Genomic DNA, 25362 nt, shown 5'->3' with positions numbered 1-25362 from the left:
CAAAAGGTGTGTGGCATTGCAGCATTAGTCACAATAGTCAAGAAAATTTAAAAGTAAGTGTCCATTGCTGGATGAATAGGTTTAAAATTTGTCCAGTAATATACATGTTTATACTACGCAACTGAAATCCTGTCTTTTCCTGACATGGATGGAAGCCGGGGTCGCTGTGTTAAAGTCAGGTACAAGGGGCAAATACTGCGTGATATTACCTGGATGTGGACTGTCAAAAGGGTAATTTAGAAGTAGAGAATAGAATATTGGTTAGTGGGGGCAGCAGAGGTGTTGGAAAAGGGAGGAAAAAATTAGAAATTGATTCATATTTATTGTACTGCATGATGATTTGTAGTTACTAACTGTATTGTCTTGAAAATCACTAAGAAACGTGTTTATCAAGAAACTGCTGTGTATGTATATATTACATATATTAACTTGCTGTATCATGTTGCATGTGGCAAATATATACATTTCTTGTCAATTCAAAAAATAAAGAAAATTGAAAAAAATCTGGTGTCATGGTATTTTGGAAAGAGTTTATATGAGTAAATTTTTTAAGTATTTTTTTCTATACAAATAGATCCTTGTGTTAATAACTCTATAAATGCTGTTCTAAAGCTTTATAATTACCTTAGGTTAGTTATGGGAGAGGGTATTTTATTGTTGCCTTTCTACCCATTTACAGTGGAGTCCATCAGCCTCACTCCTTGCTCATTCTGCCTTTCTACCCATTTACAGTGGAGTCCACCAGCCTCACTCCTTGCTCACTCTGCCTTTCTACCCATTTACAGTGGAGTCCATCAGCCTCACTCCTTGCTCACTCTGCCTTTCTACCCATTTACAGTGGAGTCCACCAGCCTCACTCCTTGCTCACTCTGCCTTTCTACCCATTTACAGTGGAGTCCACCAGCCTCACTCCTTGCTCACTCTGCCTTTCTACCCATTTACAGTGGAGTCCACCAGCCTCACTCCTTGCTCACTCTGCCTTTCTCTGTCCTGGAACATTTTCAGCAGTTGTCACTGTTCTATTTTCAAATAATTTATTTCACCTGTATTCAGCATATGTTCTTCATCCTCCTCATTAGCCTGGCCATTTGCCATTTGAACCTTCCCCTAATAGACTAGTTTTCTTTTTCTACCTCTTTCTTCTACTGATAAATGAGGTGGTTCATGCTGTTTTTGTATATATTTGCATTGTATAAAAGTAATGACTATTCTATTTTACCCTTATTTCTCTTCTCTTCTAAAAGGTTTCTTAGCTTGATATTCATACTGTTTTAAATAATTGACACGCATGTATATGCATACCTATATACATATGCATGCATGTATAACGTATGTATGTTCCTATCTAGGAATATATATGTCTTTTAAGTCTAGTTTGCCCATAGAAATGAAAACATAGGGTTCTTTCTTTTTTTTTTGTTTTGAGCTTTACTTTTCCTCATTTTCTCCAATTGCATCACATTTCATTTCTCGTTTTTTGGTTGGTGGTGGGGCTTAAACTCAGGGCCTGGGCACTGCCCCTGAGCTTTAATATATAAAGCTCAAGGCTAGAACTCTACCACTTTGAGCCACAGTTTTCTGGTGGATATTTGGAGACAGTGGTCCTGACTGGCTGGCTTTGAACTTTGGTGCTCAAGATCTCAGCCTTCTGAGCAGCTAGGATTACAATCATGAGCCATCAGTGCCTGGCTACATTTTTCTTTATGTGGCTATTTAATACTCCCATCTTAGGTAGGTTATGAGTTTCTAAAATAGAACTTATTCTCTGTTTTATCTTAGGAGGTGGGCACTGTCTTTAAAACAGGGAATTAGAAAAATGGGCTTAGGAGTTTTAAGAGTCTTAACACACTGCATATAAAAATGTTGCAGCATAAGAAGTACCTTTGAGAAAGAGCCAACCTGTATTGAAATCTTAAGAGGCTGAAGAACCTTCATATAAAGCAGTTGAAGATGGCTTTTTAGAGATCTTGAAGGAGTCAGGAAGCTGACTCCAGACTAAATGCAAGAGTTTAAATGAAACTTGGATTTATAGTAAACATTAAGGATGGTGACATGAGCTATGATAGATTTGTCACTTAATCTCTGGCATAAGCCCAAGTTGATTAAAGAAGCTCTCATAGTGCTTATTTTGGCCATGTTAAAATAGAGCAACAGCGACGCAGACCTACCATGTCCCCTGAGGGCAGTGTGAGGTCCTAGTCATAAGTCCTATGGGGATACAGTTGTAAGCCTTCACATCTGCCAACATATCTTGAGTTTCTATACATGTAGAAACTGTAACTAGGCAGCACTTTAGTAAGATCCAGGTTTGTTCCACCATAATATTGTCTTAATAGGTATTACTTGTTTTACCTGGAAATAAGTGAAGGTTCATTAATGACAGTATCTCCTGTTCATCCTGGCATTTTCTTTGCAATTTGATACACATTTGCATCTGTCAGATCTCAAATACATTTACAGATGTATGTGAAATAATCATTTATGTGATTTAGAGTGCTGCTGTTGCTTGTAATTCTTGCGCTTGCTAGTTAGGCACTCTACCACTTGAGAAACACCTCCAGCCCCTTTCACATTGGTTCTGGCCCGGGCTTCAATTCTGCGTAGGCTACCTTGTTGGTAGGAAGACTGGTCCACACCATCGTGCCCAGCCATAGTGTTTCCCCATAGCTGGTATAGTGGGTGTGCACCACTGTGCCCAGTCATTGGTTGAGATGAGCCTTACAAGCTTTTTTTTTGACCTGGAGTGGTCTCAAACTATGACCTCCTATTTGCCTCCCAAGTAGTTAGAATTAAAGATTTGAGTCATTGCTTCTAGCACTTACTGCTTTTTTTTTAATTTTTAAATAAATTTTTAATGCTTCCTATTTCTTGGGACACAAAAGCATAGCAAAGATTATTAACTGCTCCTACTTTGGAACAGCCTAGAAATAGAACTAACTTAATGAGATCTTTTTATTTAATTATATGCTTATACCTAGGTTTTTTTTAAACTAATTACATGTAATACAATCTTTTTGTATGTATTTAGACTTATGAATTTTCTTAATTTTCAGAGCAGTTTGTCAGTAACATCAGGTTTCTCATAATTGCTCTCTACTGTTACCTCTATTACTACAAATGAAGCATGGGTAAATGTATCAAGTAACTGGTTTATTAAAACCATATTCTTTAAATAATCTTCAGTGTACTTTAAACATTGGAACGTCCCCAGATCAGTTCTAAAGTTGCCTTTATCCTTTCTAGATAAGAGCTCTGCAACTTTCCTATATCTGCCTCCAATTCTGATTTGGCTCTACATTTATTCATGCAGCAATTGGATAACTTCTCAGTTAAAAGTACAGAAAGGAAAAAAAAGGCAATTTCTAGCCTCTCAAAACTACTTGTCACATTTCCCCCTCCCCCCATATCATTCTCTTCAGTCAAAGCCTTGGAAGCCTTTTTTTTTAACTTCACATACTTAAGTAATTGACATCCATTTGCCTCCACCTTAATCACACCTTTTTCCATTCCTAGCTGTATTAACCCTGAGTAAAGCTGTCACTTTGGTTTGTTTGTATGGGGTAGGGTTTAGGGTCTGAACTCCTGGCCTGGTATTTGCTAGGCATGTATTCGGTTGCTGAGCCATGTCTCTAGCCCTTTTTTGCACTGACTGGTCTTGTTTCTTGCTGTAGCAGGGAAAACAGATGTGAGCCACCATTCCTAGCTTGTTCCATTGAGATGGAGTCTCACAGACTTCCTGCCTAGGCTTGGCTGGAGCTGTGGTCTTTCTTACCTCAGCATACCAGTTAGCTAAGATTTACAGGTATGAGCCACTGGGCCAATTAAGGCCATCATCTTTTACTGAAAGAATTTTCCAGTAGTAGTCTTGTCCTTGGCTGGGTAATAGGTTGCCTGCCCATCACCATAGCTACTCCATAGATGAAGTAGGAGGATTGCAGTCTGTATAGGCCAAAATGTGACGCTCTGTTAAAAAGAAATTAAAGCATGAAGGTCTGGGACAGTAGCACAAGTGGTAGTAGCCTGGATTCAACCCTCTCTCCCCTCAAACGTCTCTCTTTGCATTCTCTAATAAATACATTGTTATATTATGTTTCCTATACTCCATCCCTTTCAAAGGCTTCTATTTCTCTCAAAATAATACCTAGAAGTCTACTTGGCCCCCAGTTAACGTGTTTTCCTTTCACTAACTCATCGCTGTGTGCATGGGATTTATGCTCTTGCCCCTACATCTATGTGTTCTTATGACTGTACCTACAGTCTGTTGTCATTCTTGATGGTATCCACAGTCTCCATTCTCACTTTTTTTTTTTGGCCAGCCCTGGGGCTTGAACTCAGGGCCTGGGCACTGTCCCTGAGCTTCTTTTTGCTCAAGGCTAGCACTCTACTACTTGAGCCACAGAGCCACTTCTGGCCTTTTCTGTTTATGTGGTACTGAGGAATCGAACCCATGGTCTCAAGCATGCTAGGCAAGCACTCTACTGCTAAGCCACATTCCCAGCCCTGCTCTTTCTTTTTTTAAATGGCTTAATGTCTTGTGCCTTCTTTCCTGTTGATTTCTTGCATTGTTTTACTACCTAGTGGGAGCCTCCTGGGACATATAAGAGGTTAATTCACAGGGTTATCTATCTAGGCATCACCAGAGGAGAGATAGATGTTTATTGAGGTTCTCAGTAATTTATTAGCTTCTAAGTACAAGACAGTAATGAGATCTATTTACTAAATTAGCAGTTCTAATAAGGTGTGGTGGTGAAGTAATGGAGAAAGGTACATGGCTGTGGGCACAGTCAACAAGGATACCAAGGTGAATCCTCCAGGATGGTGATTGGGCACAAGGAAAGACTATATAGTGTACTAGGCAAGAGGCAAGACATTTTTTAGGCCTGGAATCAAAGAAGACATCAGAGCTAGCTAGTCCACTGAACTGTACAGGCAGTTCAGTACTGATGGAATGTAGGGCCTGGCAATGAGAGGAGGCGTGGAAATTATAATTAGGAAACTACAACTCAATCATGAAAGATCTTGACCAAGTGTTAAAGTTCTTGGTTTTCTCTCACAAAAGACACCGGAGACAGGTGAAAGGCCTTGGGCACTCTGTTCTTTCTACCACATGAAACATTTAGACCTGTACCTTCCATTTTAAATATGAGAGACTTATGTTCCGATTTAAATTAGTTGCACTTGTGTCTGAACCTTCTCAGAAGTTCGAGTGTGTAAAATCTGGTTTATTCTGTTGAAATTAATCTTAGGGGTTTGATTTCAGGATCTCACACTTGCTCTTGGCAGGTAATTGAACCATTCCCCTACATCTTTTTTTTTCCCCTAAGTTATTTTCTTGCTTTTTCCCTGAGACCAGTCTCATATGCCAGGCCTCCTACTTAGGCCCTTGAATAGTTGGGGTTATAACAGCACTGTGCCAGGAATGTGCTAAATCTTGATGAATGTTTTATTGGCAGTGTTTGTTTTTGCTTTTTCAGAGCCTGGAACATGCCAGGCAGTTGGTCCTCCCTTGTCCTCCCTCCCTTCTCCCCCACCCCCCCAAGTCCTGGGCTTGAACACGGCCTGATTGCTGTCCCTGAGCTTCTTTTGCTCAAGGATAGCACTCTACCACTTGAGCTACCCAACGCCACTTCCAGCTTTTTCTGTGTCTGTGGTACTGAAGAATTGAACCCAGGGTTTCATGCATGCCAGGCAAGCACTCTACCACTAAGCCACATTCCCAGCCAGGGCCTTTTGTCAAGGTTGGACCTCCCAACTCCTGTATCTATCTGCCTGGGGTTATAGAAGTATGCCAGCACTCTGGGTCCTTAATATATCATCTTCTGGCACTATTCCTTTATCCTGTTGCTGATAAAGAAACTTAGGTGTTATAGTCAGCATTTCCTGCTTAGATACATTCTACAAATTACTTACCTTTAAGTACTTTGACCATTGCCTCTTCATTCTTGCTAGTTCTTCGTTCTTTTCCTGGATGGGCTTTGCAGTGGTTACCACCTAACTGGATTGCCTTCATCCAGTTCTATCTATTTTGTCCACATTTAGAACACTTTGTAGAGGCAAACTCGATTAGTCACTTCCCTGCTGAAAACCCATTAGTGACTAGCTTCATTGATTACTGTTTAGTGTTTATTAAGTGTGTGAAATGTCTGATATGAGTAAGCATCTGTTTACTTTTAAGGGAATATAATTAGCTTTTATTTCACTGTTGACAAAAATGAAAATTTGTCATTGGTGGTGAGGCTTCCCATGATCTGGCATCTTCCCTTTTGTTGTTTTCATATTTATTGAGCACATCCTTGAACTGAACTGCTGCTGTTATCCTATAAGTACATGTTTTCAAATCTGTTTCTTCACACATACTCCTCTGTCTGAACATTTTTTCCCACCCTTTGTATCATCAATTCCAAGCCATCTCTAGTGCTCCACCTCTGCAGAGTTGCCTCTCTTTGTATTGCCAAGCTTCTATAGGCATGACCATGGCATTACAGTCATCTGTCTTTGTCCTTTAAATATAATGTCATTAAGGAGCTCATTTCATATTGCTTGTTGACCTGGGATCTTGATTCTCAGAATGATTTTGATCTGTACTGAAGGAGACATTTTGAAGTCATGCGGTTATTAAACTGAAAGAAGATGCAACTGTCCAGAGAAGTATCTAATAGTAGATAAATCCCAGGGGAGTATATGTGCTTCTAGAAACGATATGTGTCTAGAAAGGAAGTGTTTGAAAGCCAAAGAGAAAGAAAAGCAAGAAATAGTGTCCTAAAAGCCTGAAGTCAGTATTTTTTTTCAAATGTCTGTATTCCTTCCTTAGTAAAGTCAATTAAAATAAGTATGAAAAGGACTGACTGTAGCCAAAAGGTACAGAAGCTGAGTAGTGGAAGCTACTTTTTTCTCCCACACTCTGTTCTTGTCCCCATACCCTGTTCACTGCACCTGTAAGCATAAACATTATTTCTTTCAGCATAAATACTGCTTTTTGAAGGTCCATGTCTTCTGGAATGTCCGTCTTGTATCTTTTTTAGTTGTTGGGAGATTGATGTGTGAACTTTATTAACTCGTCTTTTGTCACCTGTATTTATTATTCCCAATCATCTCTGTGTCAACAATTTTATTTGCAATACTGCTTATCTGGGCCTACATCCACAGTGGTGTCAGACTTTTAATGAAAACACCCACCTTAGTTTATGAAGTCTTTGGATCTTTTGTTATGTTTCTCAAATTGCTTTCTGTTACTTCATTTCTTCTGCCTTTTCCTGGGCTCCAGTGCTCTCTTCCATTTGCAATCCTGTATTTTACCTACTTTTTCACCTTTACTATGCAAACCCAAGAGCTGTAATAAATAATACTGGTTGACATGTTCCTTTTCCAGGGTGTACCAGATAGGTACTAGAAGAAAGGTTTTTGTCAATTTTTGAGGTAGAGAAATTAATGAATGCCAGTTTAAAAATTAAGTAAAAAACAATTTATCACATTAATGATTTTAGTAGTAAGGTAGTATTATCTGTATATGCATTATTTATTGTGTGGCAGATATCTAGAATTTTTTTCATCTTCTAAAACAACTGAAAATGTGCATTTATAGAATAACTACTGTTCTTTTCCCTTCATGGGGTATGATACTATCCCCTCAGCCACTATGGGAATGGCTATGATTACTGTTTTAAATGCTGGGAAAGAAGAATTTTCTGGAGAACATACGTATGTATGATGCTTTCTGGCTCAAAAATTAATTCATTAAAAAATACCTATTAAGATTATTTTTTTGAAATGCAGGGATTGAACACTGAGGATTGTGTGGGTTAGTCAGTGCTTTACCATTGAGCGTTTGTTCTTAAGGGGCGTTCTGATTGTGGCTTGAGGAATTTGCACCTTTCATACTGGTTATCAAATTTAGGTACCTAACTAGGTACATTCATTGTATTTTTTTAATTAACCTTTCCCCATCCCCACCCTTGTTTTTTTTCTGGTCCTGGGGCTTGTATTCAGTGGCCAGCCCCTGTCCTGAAGCTTTTTTTTCTCAGGGCTAAAACTTGATGGTTAATTGGTGATAAGAGTCTCATGGACTTTCCTTCTCCAGCAGGCTTTGATTAATCTTACATGGGAACGGTATTGAGGTTTCCTCCTTTCTTTCTAGTATTACTATTTTTTAGCACTTTGTCTTTTTCTTAGACTGGCTAGAGGTTTATTGTTTTTATTGATCGTTTTAACGAGCCAGCTTTTTAATTTTTTTTTCTGTTGATATTTCAGTGATTTCTTACTGTTATTTTTTTCTACTTGCTTTTAATTTAATCATCTTTTGTTAGTTTCCTTAGAAGATGCTAGCTTCCATGATTTTAGATCTTCTTTTCTGTATGTACACGAACTTCAGTTTCCTTGAAGCAAGGTATTCCATAAATTCCAGTAGGTCGCACTTCCTTTTTCATCTAAGTGGTTTTGAGTTTCTTGAGCTTTCTTCTTTATGAATTATGTGGAAGCATTTTTCTCAATCTGCCAATATTTTGTAATATTCTAGCTATCTGTAACTCATTTCTTGTTTATTTCAGGTGTGGTCTTAGAGTGAACATTGCATTTCTGTTATTAATGCCTTAGGGTTCAAAATGTAGGCTATCGTAAACATAAACATGCTCTTTGTGAGCATGAGAAGATGAAGTAATCTGCCATTGTTGGATATAGTGGCTTGCAGATATCAGTTATAGTTGACCCATATTTTTCTTGGTGAATTAACCCTCTGATCATTGCCTCAATTCTTTATCTTACAGAAGCTTTTGATTCCTGTATGCTTTTGGATACTAGTTATATGCAAGATTTTTTTCCGTTCCTCTTGTTTAGTCTTTAGGTAAATTCTTATAAGCATCATATTGATACATTTTTTATTTTTTGGTCTCTCTTGGGGCTTGAACTCTGGACCTGGACACTGTCCCTCTACTCTTCAGCTCAAGGCCTAGTGCTCTATCACTTGAGCCACAGTGCCACTTCTGGTTTTGTGGTGGTTTATTGAAGGTAAGAGTTTCACAGGCTTTTCTGCCAAGGCTGGCTTTGAACCTCGATCATCAGATCTCAGCCTTCTGAGTAGCTAGGATTACAGGTGTGAGCCACCAGCGCCCAGCTATGTTGATACATTTTTAAAGACAGTTTTTGTTTTACACACTTAGTCTTAAGGAGAGTATTTAATTCATTCACATGAGTAATAAACCTAGTTTCATCCCTTGCTCCTCATAGTTTGAATTTCTGATATCTCTGATACCTTCTTAATGGGGCTAATATTTTAGTCATTTTGTTTTTCATCTTTATGCTAAAGTATCAATGGCTACATGTCATATTAGTACATTCTGAATTTGTATGTTTACTTACTCTTGCTAGTGAGGTTTATACTTTGCAGCACTTTTTTTCTCTCAGTCCCTGTTTGACTCTCTCTTAAACCTTCCTTCTTCTCCCTGTCTCCCTCTCCTTTTTTCCCCTCTTGTCTAGTTAGAACCTTGAGGACAGTTTGGAGGTGTGGCTTGATAGCCAGTGAGTGAAAGAAAACATTGGGTATTGAGTTCAAGGTCCTGTCTTGGACTCTCTACCCCCCAAAAAAAAATAATCTGAGGATTTTTTTTGTCTGCTTGGGCTGGCTCCAGACCTTGGTTTCTTAGATTTTTATGGCCTCCTAAGGAGCTAGGATTTATAGCTGTGAGCTATTGGTGCCAGTTTCAATGTTTTCTTCTGATTTGCTAATTTGTCTTTATGTTTGAAAAACTCCCTTTCGCGTTTCTTTTAGGCCATATCTGTGGTGAGAAATTCTCACAGCTTTGTTTTTCTTGGAAAGTCTCCATCTGTCCTTCATGTCCAAGAGAATATTCTTAGAAAATTGAAAAATGTTTTCCTTCTAGAGTGTTAAAATCTCATTTATCTCTCCCATAGTCTGTAACAGTTTTTTTCTGAGAAGTCTGTTGTCAGGCACATGTCATATATGTAATGTATTTTATCTTCCTTTATGAATCCTCTACCTTAAATCTTTGAGAGCTTGACTATAATAAGTCTTGGTATAGACTAGCTTGAAGTGAATTTGACTAGTGACTTCTAATGTTGTAGATGGACATTTGTATAGCTTTCTAGGATTGAAATTTTTTCTTATAGCATCTCTTTGAACAATTTTTGTGTCATTGTCATTCTCTAGTTCTTGTTGGACCTCAGTAACTTGAATGGTTTGTTCTTTTAATGCTATTTCAGCATTTCTGTGAGATTTCTTCTTTCTTATTAATTCTGGTTCTCTTCTCTCCCCCCCCCCCTTTTTGTCTCATTATGTATCCCAGGCTGGATTCCAGCTGGGTATGCAGTCCTTTCTGGCTTCAAATTTGGGGGTGGGGAGAGTCCAAGACAGGACTTCGAACTCAATACCCAATGTTTTCTTTCACTCACTGGCTCTCAAGCCACACCTCCAAACCATCCTCAATGTCAGATTGGGGATAGTGGAAGGTGTACACTATGAGCTCCTGTTTTAGGCTACTGCATCTTTGTGGAGTCTGAACAGTTGTGAAAACTGTTGTTAAAACTGACATTGTTACTTACTATCTGGCACCATCTTGAAAGCACTGCGAGAGTGTGTCCTGCCCTGGAGCTAAGTGCCCACAGAGATCTCCTTCAGACTGTGGTCATTCCAGTACACTACTCACGTGTGTGACCATGGCTCAGCCCCAGTGGCTCAGATCCTAGGTTCAGCACTTGAGCCATGCCTGCAGCCTGGTTTTTTGCTATTCATTTGGAGATTGCAGTCTTGCATACTTCTCCCTGGACTGCCTTTGAATCATATCCTCAAGCTCTCTTGAGTACCTCTTGCCTGAGCCACTGGTGTCTGGCTCAGATTTTATTTTACTTTTTTGAGGGTGCACCTGTGCATCTTCCCAAGGTTTACCTTTCTCTCATCCTCCACTGACAAGTAATCTTTCTTTCCCCTATCATTTTGCTTAGTGTTTTGTGCTAGGCTTTGTTTGTTTCCTAAATCAGGTTGTGTTCAGTACTGGCAGATGTCACCTGGTGTTTAGTACTATTGCTGTTGCTTTCCCTTGCTTTTGTTCATCCCACTGCCCTCCCTGAACCAGGACTCAGTCTCAGTGTTGCAGAGAAGTAAGAAGGTGCTGTCTTTATCTGCCACCATTGAATTTTATGCGTTCTCATACATTTGTGTATTCTTTTCCTTCTGCTTCTATATTTAGGACTCTTAATCATTTCTTTTAGAGTTGAGAGGGTGATGAATTTCATCAGCTTTTGCTTGTCTGAGACTCTCTCCTTTATTTCTGAAGATTAACTTTGATGTGTATAATATTATTGACTGGCAGAGTTTTTGTTTTTGTCTTTCAGAATTTAGAACTCTAAATATTTTATCCCATCCGCTTCTGGTCTTCAGGTGATTCTGAATAGTCTTTGCTTAGTCAATGAGGAGTTCCTATGTATGAGTTGACATGTTTCTCCTGCTACTCTTAGAATTACCTCATTGTCCTGTAACAGCTTTCTTTCTTTCTTTCTTTTCTTTTTGTCAGTTGTGGGCCTGAATTCTGGACACTGTCCCTCAGCTCTTCAGCTCAAGGCTAGCGCTCTACCACTTGAACCACAGCGCTACTTCTGGCTTTTTCTGTGTATGTGGTGCTGAGGAATTGAACCCAGGGCCTCATGCATGCGAGGCAAGCGCTCTACACTGAGCCACCTTCCCAGCCCACAGCTTTCTTATAATATGCCTTCGTACATCATCTTTTTGGATTGAATATAACTGGGTGTCCGTACCTGTCCTGTGATCTGGGAAGGTTTCAATTACTAACTTTTTATGCCTTCCTTCCTCTTGTCTCTTGAGATATTCCATAATATAATTATTTGTCTTGTGGTTGCTGTTGAATTTCTTATTCTTTGATCTTTTTTCTTTGTTCTCTGATTGCTTAATCAAAAACATGTTTTTCAAGCATCTAGTGTCTTGTCATTCCTGGTTATAGTTTCTAATTTCATCCAGTTATTTAAGTACAATTTTAATTTTGTTCTTTTGCCATCACTTTGTTGAATTTCTCATTTGTATCATGACTTTTTTCTGATCTCCTTAAATAGTTTGTAGCTTCCTGAGATCATTAATTTCTCCAAATCCTTTGTAAGTGGCAGTTTTAAACTTTCTTTCTCTTTGGGGATTGTTACAGGAGAATTATGATGTTCCTTGGTGTTGTGCTTCCTAGGTTTCTCATGTTTTTTACATATTTACGTAGATACCAGTGCTTCTAGTGTGATAGTTGTACTTTACATTTTTAGGTCTCCTCATTAAATTTCTCTGTTTTCTGGTGAACTAGTGCTAATGTATTGTTGGGTATAATAAGTGTTGGTTTTGATTTGTTTTGATTCTGTGCAGTACTGTGATCTGCAGTTTCTTCAGATGTAATCCTCTCATGGCTGCCTGCAGCTGTCTCTGTCTTCTAGGCTGAGCATATTTGTGTTTGCAGTAGCAGGAGACTGTTGTGTTGGTGCTGAGGTTGCTGTGTGAGTCTGTCTGCTGCTGCTTGATACCAGTTGGAGTAGGCTCTCTGAGAGGACGACGGGACCTCTGTCTGCCTGGCGGTGAAGTCTGACGTAGGCACACATAGACATACGAGGGCACCACCAGGGTGTCAGCTTTCTCTCAGTGGAAGTCCACTAGGTTCCGGGATTATGTGGTAATGCGTGGGTTTAGTAGCTGGAAATTCTGCTTGCTGAACCTAGGATCTGAGCGCTGGGGCTGTGCCATGGTCACATGCGTGAGTAGTGTGCTGGAATGACCACAGTCTAAAGGAGATCTCTGTGGGCACTTAGCTCCAGGCAGAACACACTCTAGCAGTGCTTTCAAGATGGTGCCAGATAGTAAGCAACAATGTCAGATTGGGGATGGTGGAAGGTGTACACTATGAGCTCCTGTGGAGTCTGGACAGTTGTCAAAACTGTTGAGAGTCTACCAGGGTTGTGGAAGTCGGCTGCAGACATCTGCAGCTGCATTGGGCGCTGTTGTACGTCTCTAGCTTACCTTTGCTTGTGTCAGGAGAAGTCATTTTTCTTGGCTCCTCTGCAGATCTGAGAGGGACAGACATTGTTAGACAGGCAATATATCTCACACTTCTCTGTTGCTTTCCTGGGTTTTGCTATTCTGCAGGAGTTGCCCCACGATTCTAGCACACATCCCAGGTTATTCCAGTTGGAATATGGTTTGCTTTCCCTCCCTCCCTACTCCCGTCCTTCCCTCCATTCCTTCCTTCCTCCTTCCTCCTTCCCTCACTCGCTGACTCCCTTCTTTCCTCCTTCCTTCTTTCCCTACCTTCTTTCCCCTCCTTTTTCCCTCTACTCATATCCTCCCACATTTAAAAAATAATATGAATATGTTCATATTATTAAAACCATACAATTCCCTCCAACATTTCAAAATTTAAAAGTGTCTAGCCTTGGCTCTCCTGCCTCAGCTGGGATTGTAGGTGTGAGCAGCCACAGTGGGCTAGCTTGTATCGTGTTTTTTTCTTGTAGTAACTTTATGTGGTTTGATATCTAAATAATTCTGACCTCGGAAGTGGTGCTGTGGCTCAAGTTGCAGAGCGCTTGCCTTGATTTGAAGAGCTAAAGGACAGTGCTCAGGCCCAGAGTTCAGGCCCCACTACAGACATTAAAATAAATAAATAAACACACAAATGAATTCTGTCCTCATCATATGCTCTTGCAAGTGTTTTCTGCATAAATGTTTACTGCTAGAATTTGAAGGGGTATTGTTGATACTTCAAATGTTAGATGGCATATGGTATTAGTTTGGGGATTTGCTTTGTTGAGGGATTTTGGATTACTGATTCCATTTATGAGTTATAAGCCCATTTACAGTTTGTAGCTTATGATTCATCTTAGCTTTGTTTTTTGTTTCTTGTTTTGTTTGGTACTAATACTGGGGCTTGGACATAGGCTTGACTGTAGGGCCTCAAGATCTTACTCAGTTTTGTTGCTCATGGCTCATGCTGTAACTTGAGCCACACTTCCAACATGACGTTTTTGCTGGTTTTGTCTTAGACTTTCCTGCTCAGGCTAGTTTCATATTGTGATCCTCCGAGTTTCAAGCTCCTGATTACAAGCATGAGCCAGTGTCCCCAGCTCATCTTAGACTTCATGTGTCTAGGAGTTTGTCTTTTTCTTCTGGGTTAATGAGATTTTTGGAATAGCATTAATATATCACTGACTCTTTTTATGAGGAACCACTAAACCATTGTTACTGGCTTTACAGGCTGACAGTATGACCGGGCCATTTTTAAACTACTTCTCATTTCTGCCTCTAGTAGGTGAGATTATAGGTATGAGCCACCTTGCCTGGCTCACTTTTTCTTTATATTTATCTAGCCACCCTTTGTTTCTGTGTTTCGTTTCAGTTTATTATTTGTCGTTTATAACTATAATTCCTATCCTCTGCTCTTTGTTCACTGTCACATCTTCACTTTGTGAGTTGTTTTTGGCTTCTTCGTGCTTTTATTTATTGCTTTGTCTTGGATTTTAGTTCACTTTTAAGATCTTTTTTAGTTTTTGCATTCTGCAATGGTGGCAACTGTTTTATGTTTCTGATTTCCATGGCTTGTTGCTATTTACGTGGATATATTCTTCTAGTATTTATTTCTTGGAATGGGTGAACTAAGTGCTGTATGTAGTTACCTTCTTTATTAGTTTTATAATAGTATTTTTCTTTGGTAAGTTCTGGACTGTTGTAAACTAGAAGGTGCAAACATGATAATTAATGCTGTCGGTAATACTGAGATATTTTTTCTTCTTGTGGAAATCATTCTTCCACTTTGCCAGCAAATTTGCTTTCTAGAAAGTTGCAATATGGTAATAGCATTTTTCTCCCAACGTTGTGTTATGAAAGTTCTGAAGCACATAGCAAACTGAGACAATTGGACAGGTGACAGCCGTGTACCTGCTGCTCAGAGGCCGCTGTTAATAATCTCCATCCACTGCTTTCTGACACATCAGTCCTTTGTTTTTATGCATTTCAGCTCATTGCTGACATCAGCATATTTCCCAAGATGGATTTTAAAGATGTCAGTCAAGTTGTTTCCACAAGAGAAACTAGATAAATGATTAAAAAATACTTCTTTTAGATGGAAAAGTATTTTCAAGTGTCCTCATTAACATTTAGTATTCTCAGTGGAAGGTCTTACTTGATATTCATTATTGATTAAATAAAAAGGCATATATATTTAACGAATCATTGCAGCGTAAAGTACTGTGTTTTGGTTTGTAAGGAAAGTTGATGGAATATGAGAAATGTACAGATAGTAAACTATACCTCTTTTTTGTAGAGTTTTGCTTATGAATGACTGGTAAGTTTCATCAGTGGGACCCAGTCAAAAGAATGCCCAAAATGAATTTTTTCTTTCCTCTCCTCTTCACCACCACCTTCTTTCCTTCCTCTTTTTCTTTTCTTTTTTTTTTTTTGGTCTGTTGTGGGGCTTGAACTCTGGGCCTGGGTGCTGTTCCTCAGCTCTTCAGCTCAAGGCAGCACTCTACCACTCAAGCCACAGCGTCACTTCCGGCTTTTTTCTTTTTACTTATGTGGTGCTGAGGAATCGAACCCAGGGCCTCCGGCTTGCAAGGCAAGCACTCTACCACTGAGCCACCTTCCCAGCCCCTTCCTCTCTTTCTTATCTGTAGTAATACTTAGATTTAAGGTCTACATTTTATTGCATTTATCTGCTGAGGAGAAAAACTGAAGAGGCCAGAGAAGGGAAGGGTAAAGAGAAAATTGACATGTAAATGATGGTGATTTCTTTATTTTTTCTTTTTAATTTTTCAGTCAAGTGCCAGGTGGTATAGTTTAGGCTGTCCAGGCTACCCAGTATGTTAAAACCGCGGTTGCAGTGTGAAAACAGCTATGTCATGTCTCAATAAACATAGACAGGGGCTGTGAATATGACTTAATGGTAGAGTACTTGCCTAACATGAATGAAGCCCTGGGTTGGATTCCTCAGTACCTCATAAACAGAAAAAGTCAGAAATGGCTCTGTGGCTCATGTGGTAGAGTGGTAGCTTTGAGCAAAAGAAGCTCACAGCCAGTGCCCAGTCCCTGAGTTCAAGCCCCAGGACTGGCGCCCCCCCCCCCAAAAAAAATTTATAGACATGAACATTGATTTCATATATCTATCTATTGATCTACGTATATATAAATACTCTTGTCACTTTTTCATCCATTTAAGAATGTAAAATATTGTACGTTTGTGAGCTATTAAATTAAAAAACAGGTGGTGGGCACAGGAACTGTGCTTTGGTGAGTCATCTGTACAGACTTTGACCTTAAACAGGCATTTTCTTAAAAGAGTCACTGCTGTGCAGCCTTTCAACTGAAATTTAAATGCCTTAAATTAGATGCGCTGAGATAATTCGGGGTGTCATTGTAGTGAGGCAAAAGTAATGCTCACCGTGGTTTATTCTACCAGTGTAGTGAAGCCTCTGGTAGCACCACCCGTTAGTCATTTCTTAGTGAAGGTGCTGTTTGTCGCCGGGGGGTCAGAGGAGCATAATAATCTGAGGTAGTTATTCCTTCCACAGTATCCCTGTGCTAGTATTTAAAGTTCAAGTTTTGAAGTCTGGCCTAGATTAGATTGAATGCTTTTCATTAAATATGTGACTTGTTAGTTAATATTTCTGAGTATCAGCGGGATGAGAGTTAATATAGCCATCTCACAGCAGCTAACACTTAAATCGGCCAGGCAAGCTTCTGAGCACTTTATATTTAGTAATACATTTGATTCTCACAACCACAAGTGTATATTTTCATATGTATATTGCCATCTAATGATGAGGAAACCAAGACACAAAAAGGTTTCTCGTTGAAGGTCATGTAATAAGTTACAGAACTAGCAGATGAACTTGGGCAGTGTGGCCTGAGAGTAGAGTTCTTTTAAGATATACTGCCTTCTAGAATGGGACTGCTTACCACACGTTGGTCTTCAGAAATTAGATACAGGGCTGGGAAGGTGGCTCAGTGGTAGAGCGCTTGTCTTGCATTCATGAGGCCCTGGGTTCAATTCCTCAGCACCACATAAGAAAAAAGAAAAAAGCCGGGAAGTGGCGCTGTGGCTCAAGTGGTAGAGCGCTAGCCTTGAGCTGAAGAGCTGAGGTACAGCACCCAGGCCCAGAGTTCAGGCCCCACAACCGGACCCCAAAAAAACAAAAATTAGATACATTAACTTAATAGAATACAGAACATTATTTCCTCAGGGAAGTCCTGTGTGGTACCAGACAACATGCATATGTATGAGATTCAACTGCAGTTTTGTGCTCTTATCATTTATGCACTATTGGGTTTCTTTTTTCTCTTAAAACTTCTGAGGACTACTAGGGTTAAGTACAGCCTGGTATAGGGGCTCCTACCCCAAATCCCTACTGCTCAGGAGGTGGAGTTTGGTAGGATTGTAACTCAACACCAACCCAGGAAAAATAGTTATGGAGAGGCAAATAACTACAGTTCCAACTCTACCAATAAACTGAGTTGGGTGTTTGAGGCTTATAACCCCAGCTACTAGAAGGCGTGCGAAGGAGGATTGTGTTCCAAGGCTCACCCTAGACAAACAGGCAAGACCTTATCCAAAAACAAAGCCAAAAAGGCTGGAGGTATGGTTCATTTTAGGGCACCTGCTAGCAAGCTAAGGCCCTGAGTTCAAACCCTGGTAACTCCTCTTTCTCCAGAGTTTTTTTGAATTTTCTAAATTACTGTCTGTGAAAACAATATGTCAATGACTTAACATATGAACAAGTTGGGATATTCCCCAAATGTTCCTAGTTGGTTTTTTTTTTTTCCTTTGTGTGATATTGTTATAAGAGTTGGCTACAGGGTTTGGTAAGACATGCCTGTAATCCCTAGCACTGGGGGTGGGGAGGGGATGGGGGGGTTGGGTTCTGAGGCAGAAGCACAAGTTCAAAGCCAGTTTCTGCTACATAAGTGAGGTCTTGCTTCTAAAAAGATTTAACTCCTTCCTTCACTTCTGTCTTCCTACTGACTATCCACTGAAGATAATCCTTAAGTCCTGGAATTCAGAGAAATTAACCAATGTCAAGTTCCTGGCAATGTGTTGAGTTTCTTACCAGCCGGTCAACAAATGGCGGTGAATGGGAAGGACTTCCTAAAAGTGGGAAAGTTGATGGAGAGAGTTAATTGTGGTTGCTCAGAGTACTCTGGAGCTGACACTTAGTGTAGATCCACTGACTTGTTGGTCTTGTTCTGTTTTCATTATTCAGTAAATTCAGAAGTAAATCTTAAGTAATCTTTTAAGTAAACCCCCTGTTGTTGGATACAGACTCTTCCCAGATTACATAGAAATATTTTCATAAAATTGTCTGTTTTCCTCAAGTGAGATTTCTCACTCATGATATGTACTTATATTTTAAGATTAACTTTGTTCCAAAAAAGAAAAAAGCTATATTACTACAGAAGTTGCACAATAGTTTATGAGAGCTTAGCATAAATCTCCTTTAGTGAAGAATGACAATACATCCTTTAAAGTTTCTGTATATTTCTTTTTTAGGTGCCATTTTTACATTTTGCATGTATTTATATCAGGAACAAATTTTCTACCCAAGTGATTTTTTTATAGCTACTTATAAGTAAAATACCCCAGTCACATTTGTACAATTTTTGAGTGAGTTTTGTGGTTCTTTTTTTGCTGTCTGCATGCCATGAGTTGTAAATTATCATACAATGTTTTGCACCTGTAAGTACCAGAATGAACTGAATGTGTTTGAATTGCCACTCTTTGTAAGCTACTTTGCTGGTTTAAGAGTCCTACATTTCAGATAAAATTAGACTTACTGGTGTTCCTTACTTACCTGTTCACTTTCTGGAGCATCTCAGAAATAACAGGCTGTAAATTCCAGTGGAGATAGTTCGTGTAGTCTGGTATTCTTGGATATTGCCCTGGGACAGCTGTGATAAGACATTAATCTACATTAATCTATAGTTTACAATGTAAGGGGATGTTAGATTTTGCATTAATGGGGTTTGAAATCTTTTAGTAGTCCTGCCATTTAGATTTACCAAGGAGGTTTAGAAGCAAGTTTTATACATTTTGGATTATAATATCAACTTTAGATAATTTATTTGTAGGGTTACTTGTAAATTTCTCATGGTTGGTAATTGGAAAAATGTCTTTATTTTAAATGGAAACTATTAATTGCAAATCAAGTGTTTACAACTCTTGAGTTGCAGGGGTTTTGCTTAAATAGCAGGAATACTGGGTGTACCCCAATGGTGAAGCACTTATGTAGGTAGCATGCACAAGGCTATGAAAGGGGCAGAGGAGAAAACTTAGATTTCATCAGTAAAGTGATAAAATAACAATCTTGGAGTTGTAAATACCCATTTTCCAGCTGTTGCGTTATCCAGTTTAAGCACATACACCACCAAAAAAGTGTCTTCCCATTTTTAACCAAAGCATAATGTACAAAACAGCACCTTTGACAAGCATTGGTGTTTTAGTCTTGGTTTCCTAGAAAATACTGATTGTTCCATTACTCAAAGATTGTGAGTAGTGGATTTCATTTTTTTTCACATCTCATCTTAATATTGTAAATTTGTTACTTTAGTGCTTGACTAACGTTTGCCTTGATCTGCTGTGCTTTGTTTCTGAGCTGTACTAGTGACTGTGCTTCTTGTTTGAATGTTTGGTACAGGAAGCGAGCAGCTGCAAAGCATCTAATAGAACGCTACTACCACCAGTTAACTGAGGGCTGTGGAAATGAGGCCTGCACGAATGAGTTTTGTGCTTCTTGTCCAACTTTTCTTCGTATGGATAACAATGCAGCAGCTATTAAAGCCCTGGAGCTTTATAAGATTAATGCAAAACTCTGTGATCCTCATCCCTCCAAGAAAGGAGCAAGCTCGGCTTACCTTGAGAACTCAAAAGGTGCCCCTAACAACTCAGAGATAAAAATGAACAAGAAGGAAGGAAAACCTAGGATTGATTTTAAAGGTAAGATATTTTTAAATATCTTAAAGGTAACATATTTTTAATTGCGCATGCTTGTTTGGAAGCCATATGAGAGATGTAAATGTGAGGGTCTGTTCTGTCTTATACTGTGTGACCTTAATGCATCGCAGTATAGTGAGACTGAATAGGACAGAAATACTTTGAACTCTTGTCTTAACTACATTTTATACATCTAGTAGTTGCCGATCAGAAGCAGCTTATACTTCAAGAGTTTATTTGTTAATAAACTAATTGCAACTTCAAAATATTTTTCACTAGAAAAATGGATTAAGATGCATTTAAGTTTTTTAGACAAGCTCACAAAATCTAGTTAAGTTATAGAATAGCTGGAATAAATATCTGGCATGAGCTCTGGATCCCCAGGACTTTATGCTGAAAAAAACCTCAGAAAAACAAGATAATCCATAGAGGGGTCTGTAAGTCTGGGAATGTTGCTGTCTGTCAGGTAGACTATTACTGCACCTAAATCAGGTCATCACCTTACCATTTGCTGACTAAGAGACAAAAATGTTATATATCCAAAAGCTTATTCATTTTATTTTTATTTTTTGGGTTTTTGAGGTACGTTCTCCTTGTATAGCCCCGAGGATTCACTATGAAGCTCAGGTTGACCTCAAACTTCTGACCCTTCTGTCTCAGTCTCCTGAATACCACCATGTCTAGTTTGGGCTATTTTTTTATAGGAGATACTTATAATAGATGTTTTGTCATTAGAAAATGAGAAATAGCCCTCTCACTTTTCAAGAAGGGTGTTTAGTAAAAGATACCTAAACCAGGATGATGACTCACAGCTGACTCCAGCGCTTCGGAGTTTGAGGTAGGAGTGGGATGTTCAAGGCAGCCTGTGCTACACAGCAAGACTGTGTCTCTAAAAACGATTTAAAAAAGTAAAGGATATCTATATTTTATAATCTTTCACACTTGAGAATTAAATAATTTGAGCCCTTAGAAGAAATTACAGTTAAGGGCCCTCATGGAGGAGGACCACAAATAGGATTTGTAGTGTTGATGGCATTTTTGCAGTTTAATTTTTTGGAGCCATTTCTTCAGTACTCCCTTGCCATTTTATATTGTCCTTTATAATAGAGCAAGTAGTCATTAAAACTTTCAACATGCCTTTTTACAGTGTTTGTATGTAAGGAAGTATTTAGTACAACCAGGGTAGGATTGAATTAGAAATTATCCTTTGCCTTAGCTATTTAATAATAATCGGTCATTCCCTTGATGAAAATGATGGATCAGCTACTCTTATCTCTACATTATTTGACCAGTATATTTAATCTTAGAATTTTGGTTTGGCTGTACTAGAGTTTGAGCCCAGCGGTTTGTACTTGGTATGTTTGCATCCTACCACTTGATCCATACCCCCAAGTCCTTTTGCTTTTGTTTCTCCTGAGTAGCTGGTATCACAGACTTAAAGGCTATGCAAGGTATATTGGTTACGATATCTTGCCAACTTATTGCCAATTATATATTATGTTTCATTAGAAAAATATGTAATACATTATAGTTAAAATCCATATCCAAATTATATATTAGTATGTTACATTAATGGTAATCATAAACCAATATATCATACCCTATTTCAACACAATAATCTATTTCACCCTTGCTTTGTAGAGAAGAAATACTATTGTTTTGAAAGGCTGTTAAACCTATTTTCTTCTCAGAGCCTAAGACCTGTCAGTTAATCCTAGCTATTCAGTATGCTGAGATCTGAGGATCATGATTCAAAATCAGCCTGGGCAAGAAAGTCCATGAGATACTTATCTCCAATTATCTTTAAAAAAAGAAGAAGAAGAAGAAGAAGTTAGAAATGGCTGTGGCTCAAGTGATAGAATGCTAGCCTTAAATAAAACAGCTCAGGGACAGTACGCAAGAGGCTATCTTTTGTGGGCCTGTAGCTGCACTGTGGTAGAGTGCTAGCCTTAAGCCATAGAGCTTAGGAACAGTGCCCATGCTTGAAGTTCAAGCCCCATGACTGATAAAAATAAAAAAGAGTTCTAATGTGATTATTGGCTATTTTATTTTATAATATTTAGCTATTTTGTTTTTCACTAGAACTTTAAAGTAAACATGCATGTATTACGAAAATGAATGGTCTTTCTCTTTTTTCTCTTTTGATTTTTTTTTTTAGATGTGAGTTTCTTAACTGAAGAGCTGGTATATGAAATTCTTGAATTATGTAGAGAAAGAGAGGATTATTCCCCTTTAATTCGTGTCATTGGAAGAGTTTTTTCTAGTGCTGAGGCATTGGTACAGAGTTTTCGGAAAATCAAACAACATACCAAGGAAGAACTAAAGTCTCTTCAAGGAAAGGATGAAGACAAAGATGAAGATGAAAAGGAAAAAGCTGCGTGTTCTGCTGCTGCCATGGAAGAAGATTCAGAAGCGTCTTCCTCCAGGATAGGTGATAGCTCACAGGGAGAAAACAATGTACAAAAATTAGGCTGTGAGGATGTGTCAGTAGATATTGATTCAATTAGAAGGGTCTACACAAGATTGCTCTCTAATGAAAAAATAGAAACTGCCTTTCTCAATGCACTTGTATATTTGTCACCTAATGTGGAATGTGATTTGACATATCATAACGTGTACTCCCGAGATCCTAATTACCTGAATCTGTTCATTATCGTAATGGAGAATAGAAATCTCCACAGTCCTGAGTACCTGGAAATGGCCTTGCCGTTATTTTGCAAAGCTATGAGCAAGTTACCTCTTGCAGCGCAAGGCAAACTGATTAGACTGTGGTCAAAATACAGTGCAGACCAGATTCGGAGAATGATGGAAACGTTTCAGCAACTCATTACTTATAAAGTCATAAGCAATGAATTTAACAGCCGAAATCTAGTGAATGATGATGATGCCATTGTTGCTGCTTCAAAGTGCTTGAAAATGGTTTACTATGCAAATGTAGTGGGAGGGGAAGTGGACACAAACCATAATGAAGAAGATGATGAAGAGCCCATCCCTGAGTCCAGCGAATTGACACTTCAAGAGCTTTTGGGAGAGGAAAGAAGAAATAAGAAAGGTCCTCGAGTGGACCCACTAGAAACTGAACTTGGTGTTAAAACTCTGGATTGTCGGAAGCCACTTATCTCTTTTGAAGAGTTCATTAATGAACCACTGAATGATGTTCTAGAAATGGATAAAGATTACACTTTTTTCAAAGTAGAAACAGAGAACAAATTCTCTTTTATGACATGTCCCTTTATATTGAATGCTGTCACAAAAAACTTGGGACTATACTATGACAATAGAATTCGCATGTACAGTGAACGGAGAATCACCGTCCTCTACAGCCTAGTTCAAGGACAGCAGCTGAACCCGTATTTGAGACTCAAAGTCAGACGTGACCATATCATAGATGACGCGCTTGTCCGGGTAAGTTTGGGTGCTGTTTAACCTCAGTACTAAATTAAAAGGCTGATGGAGGTAATTGATTTACGCCTGCGAATTCATTTAATAAATGACATAGACGTAGGCACACAGTGGTTATTTCTACTGAATATTATACATTCTTTGTGTCTCACTCCAAAGTTTTGGTTATCTTTATCTGATGATGACCCTTATCTGATGATGACCCTATCTTGAGATTTTCTGAGTCTTGAAAATTAATTTTAAAAGTTTCTCCAGCAAAGAACAGCATGTTAGGAAAGTGGAAGCAAGGACAGTGTGGTAATACCTGGTATGAAGTGTGAGGGGAGGTAGTTACCAGAAGCAATACAGTAAAGCTCCTTGACAAAGATGCACGACATCCAGTACATTCTGTCGTGAAAAGCTTGAGCTAGAGGAAATAACAAGGACAGTGTGGTGCATGTTGTCAAGTAAGACTTGGAAGTCCTCTTTTTAAAGAGAGATATTCTCTCTTCATCTGAAATCTTTCCCAAAGATATACTGTACATGTAAATTTTTTTACTTTGCTTTTTAAAGGAGATAGAATGTAGGCATGAAAGAAGAAGACAGAATTGCCATCTGAAAGGTGCCTTTAGTTGCCTTTATAATTTCTGAATGGGGTAAAGTTGTCAAAATAAAGTAAAACCAAACAAAAACCAAGGTTCTGACTTCCAGACTTCAAATTAAAAGAGTTCTTAAGGGGAGTCTAGGAATCTGTGCTTCTGATAATATCCCCAGATATTCTGGTAAAACCATGTTGCTGACCAATATTTGGGAAGATGACTGCAGTGCAGCGTAGTACAGAGAGAGAGAAAGGAGAGGGAGAGAGAGGCAAAGAGGAGAGGGAGAGGGTTTTATTTGATAGAGCATGTTAAGGAGGATATGAGCAAATTTCTTGGAAAATAGCAACTATTCTAAGAATATGGGGATTAATAGCCCTTGTATCATCAGTCAGCTCCAGAGAGATTAAACTGGGAAAATAGTAAGACATTAAATAACTAGCATGCTTAGGATAGAATTTAAGGTGGTAGGAGACTTTGTTTTCTGATTAGTAAGTGAATTTTAGGAGTTTGAGTGCCTACTTAAAAAACAAATGGAAGTTGCCTCAGTGGTAGAGTGCTTGCTTCGCATGCATGAGGTCCTGGGTTCGATTCCTCCACACCACAAAAGCAGAAAAAAGCCAGAAGTGGTGCTGTGGCTGAAGTGGTAGGGCTCTAGCCTTGAGCTGAGGGACAGTGCCCAGGCCCAGAGTTTAAGCCCAATGACTGTCAAAAAAATAAAAACAAAAAAACAAATGGAGGGTTGGAAAGATGGCTCAGTGGTAGAGTGCTAGCCTAGCATGCATGAAGCCCTAACTTGGATTCCTCAGCACTACATAAACAGAAAGGCCAAAAATGGTGCTGTGGCTCAAATGATAGTAGACCACTAGGCTTGAGCAAAAGAAGCCCAGAGACAGGGCTCAGGCCCCCTGAGTTCAAGCCCCAGGGCTGGCAAAAAAAAAAACCCTCAAAACAAAAAACAAAATAGATTGGCTAACATATGCAACTGGATAGGGGAATCCAAAAACAGAAATCAAGACAAATAGTGAGAGGTACAAATGTAAAGCTCAGTACCTGAAAGTCCCTGTCCCATTGTATCTGGGGTAGAACATTACAATCTGACCTACTTTCCACAATGACCCTTGGTAATACCCTTAGTTATCATTGAGCCATAAACTTGGTTCTTTAACGGGTTGACTTACAGATAGTGGTTTAAAAGTAAGATCAACCAGACACCTTGGCTAAGAAGATTGTAGTTCAAGGCCAGCTCAACAACAAGCAGTTTGTGAGATTCTTAGCTAGACATACATAGTGGTATGTACCTGTTACTCAAGCTATGGGAGAAGCACAGCGGCTGGTGCAGCAGGGCCCATCTATGAGCTCTAGCCACACTGGGTAGCACAAGTAGGAGGATCACAGCCTTCCTTGAAAATAAGCAG

At 39.0% G+C, this 25362-nt stretch overlaps 1 protein-coding gene across 6 annotated transcripts in view; it reads left to right on the top strand.

Moving 5' to 3' along the window:
- Ube3a (ubiquitin protein ligase E3A) overlaps positions 1 to 25362 on the top strand; it is a 76769-nt gene that overhangs the window by 32953 nt on the left and 18454 nt on the right. For all 6 annotated transcript variants that reach the window (XM_013012040.1, XM_013012042.1, XM_013012038.1 and 3 more), the window contains 2 exons: positions 19672 to 19970; positions 22126 to 23372. In XM_013012040.1, the coding sequence (XP_012867494.1) occupies positions 19672 to 19970; positions 22126 to 23372 (1546 nt within the window). The remainder of the gene's footprint in view (positions 1 to 19671; positions 19971 to 22125; positions 23373 to 25362) is intronic.

This window comes from Dipodomys ordii, unplaced genomic scaffold, assembly GCF_000151885.1.
Source record: "Dipodomys ordii isolate 6190 unplaced genomic scaffold, Dord_2.0 Scaffold15, whole genome shotgun sequence".
NCBI classification, from domain to species: domain Eukaryota; kingdom Metazoa; phylum Chordata; class Mammalia; order Rodentia; family Heteromyidae; genus Dipodomys; species Dipodomys ordii.
The sequence above is the reverse complement of the archived record's forward strand: the minus strand, read 5'-3'. Positions and strand labels throughout refer to the sequence as shown.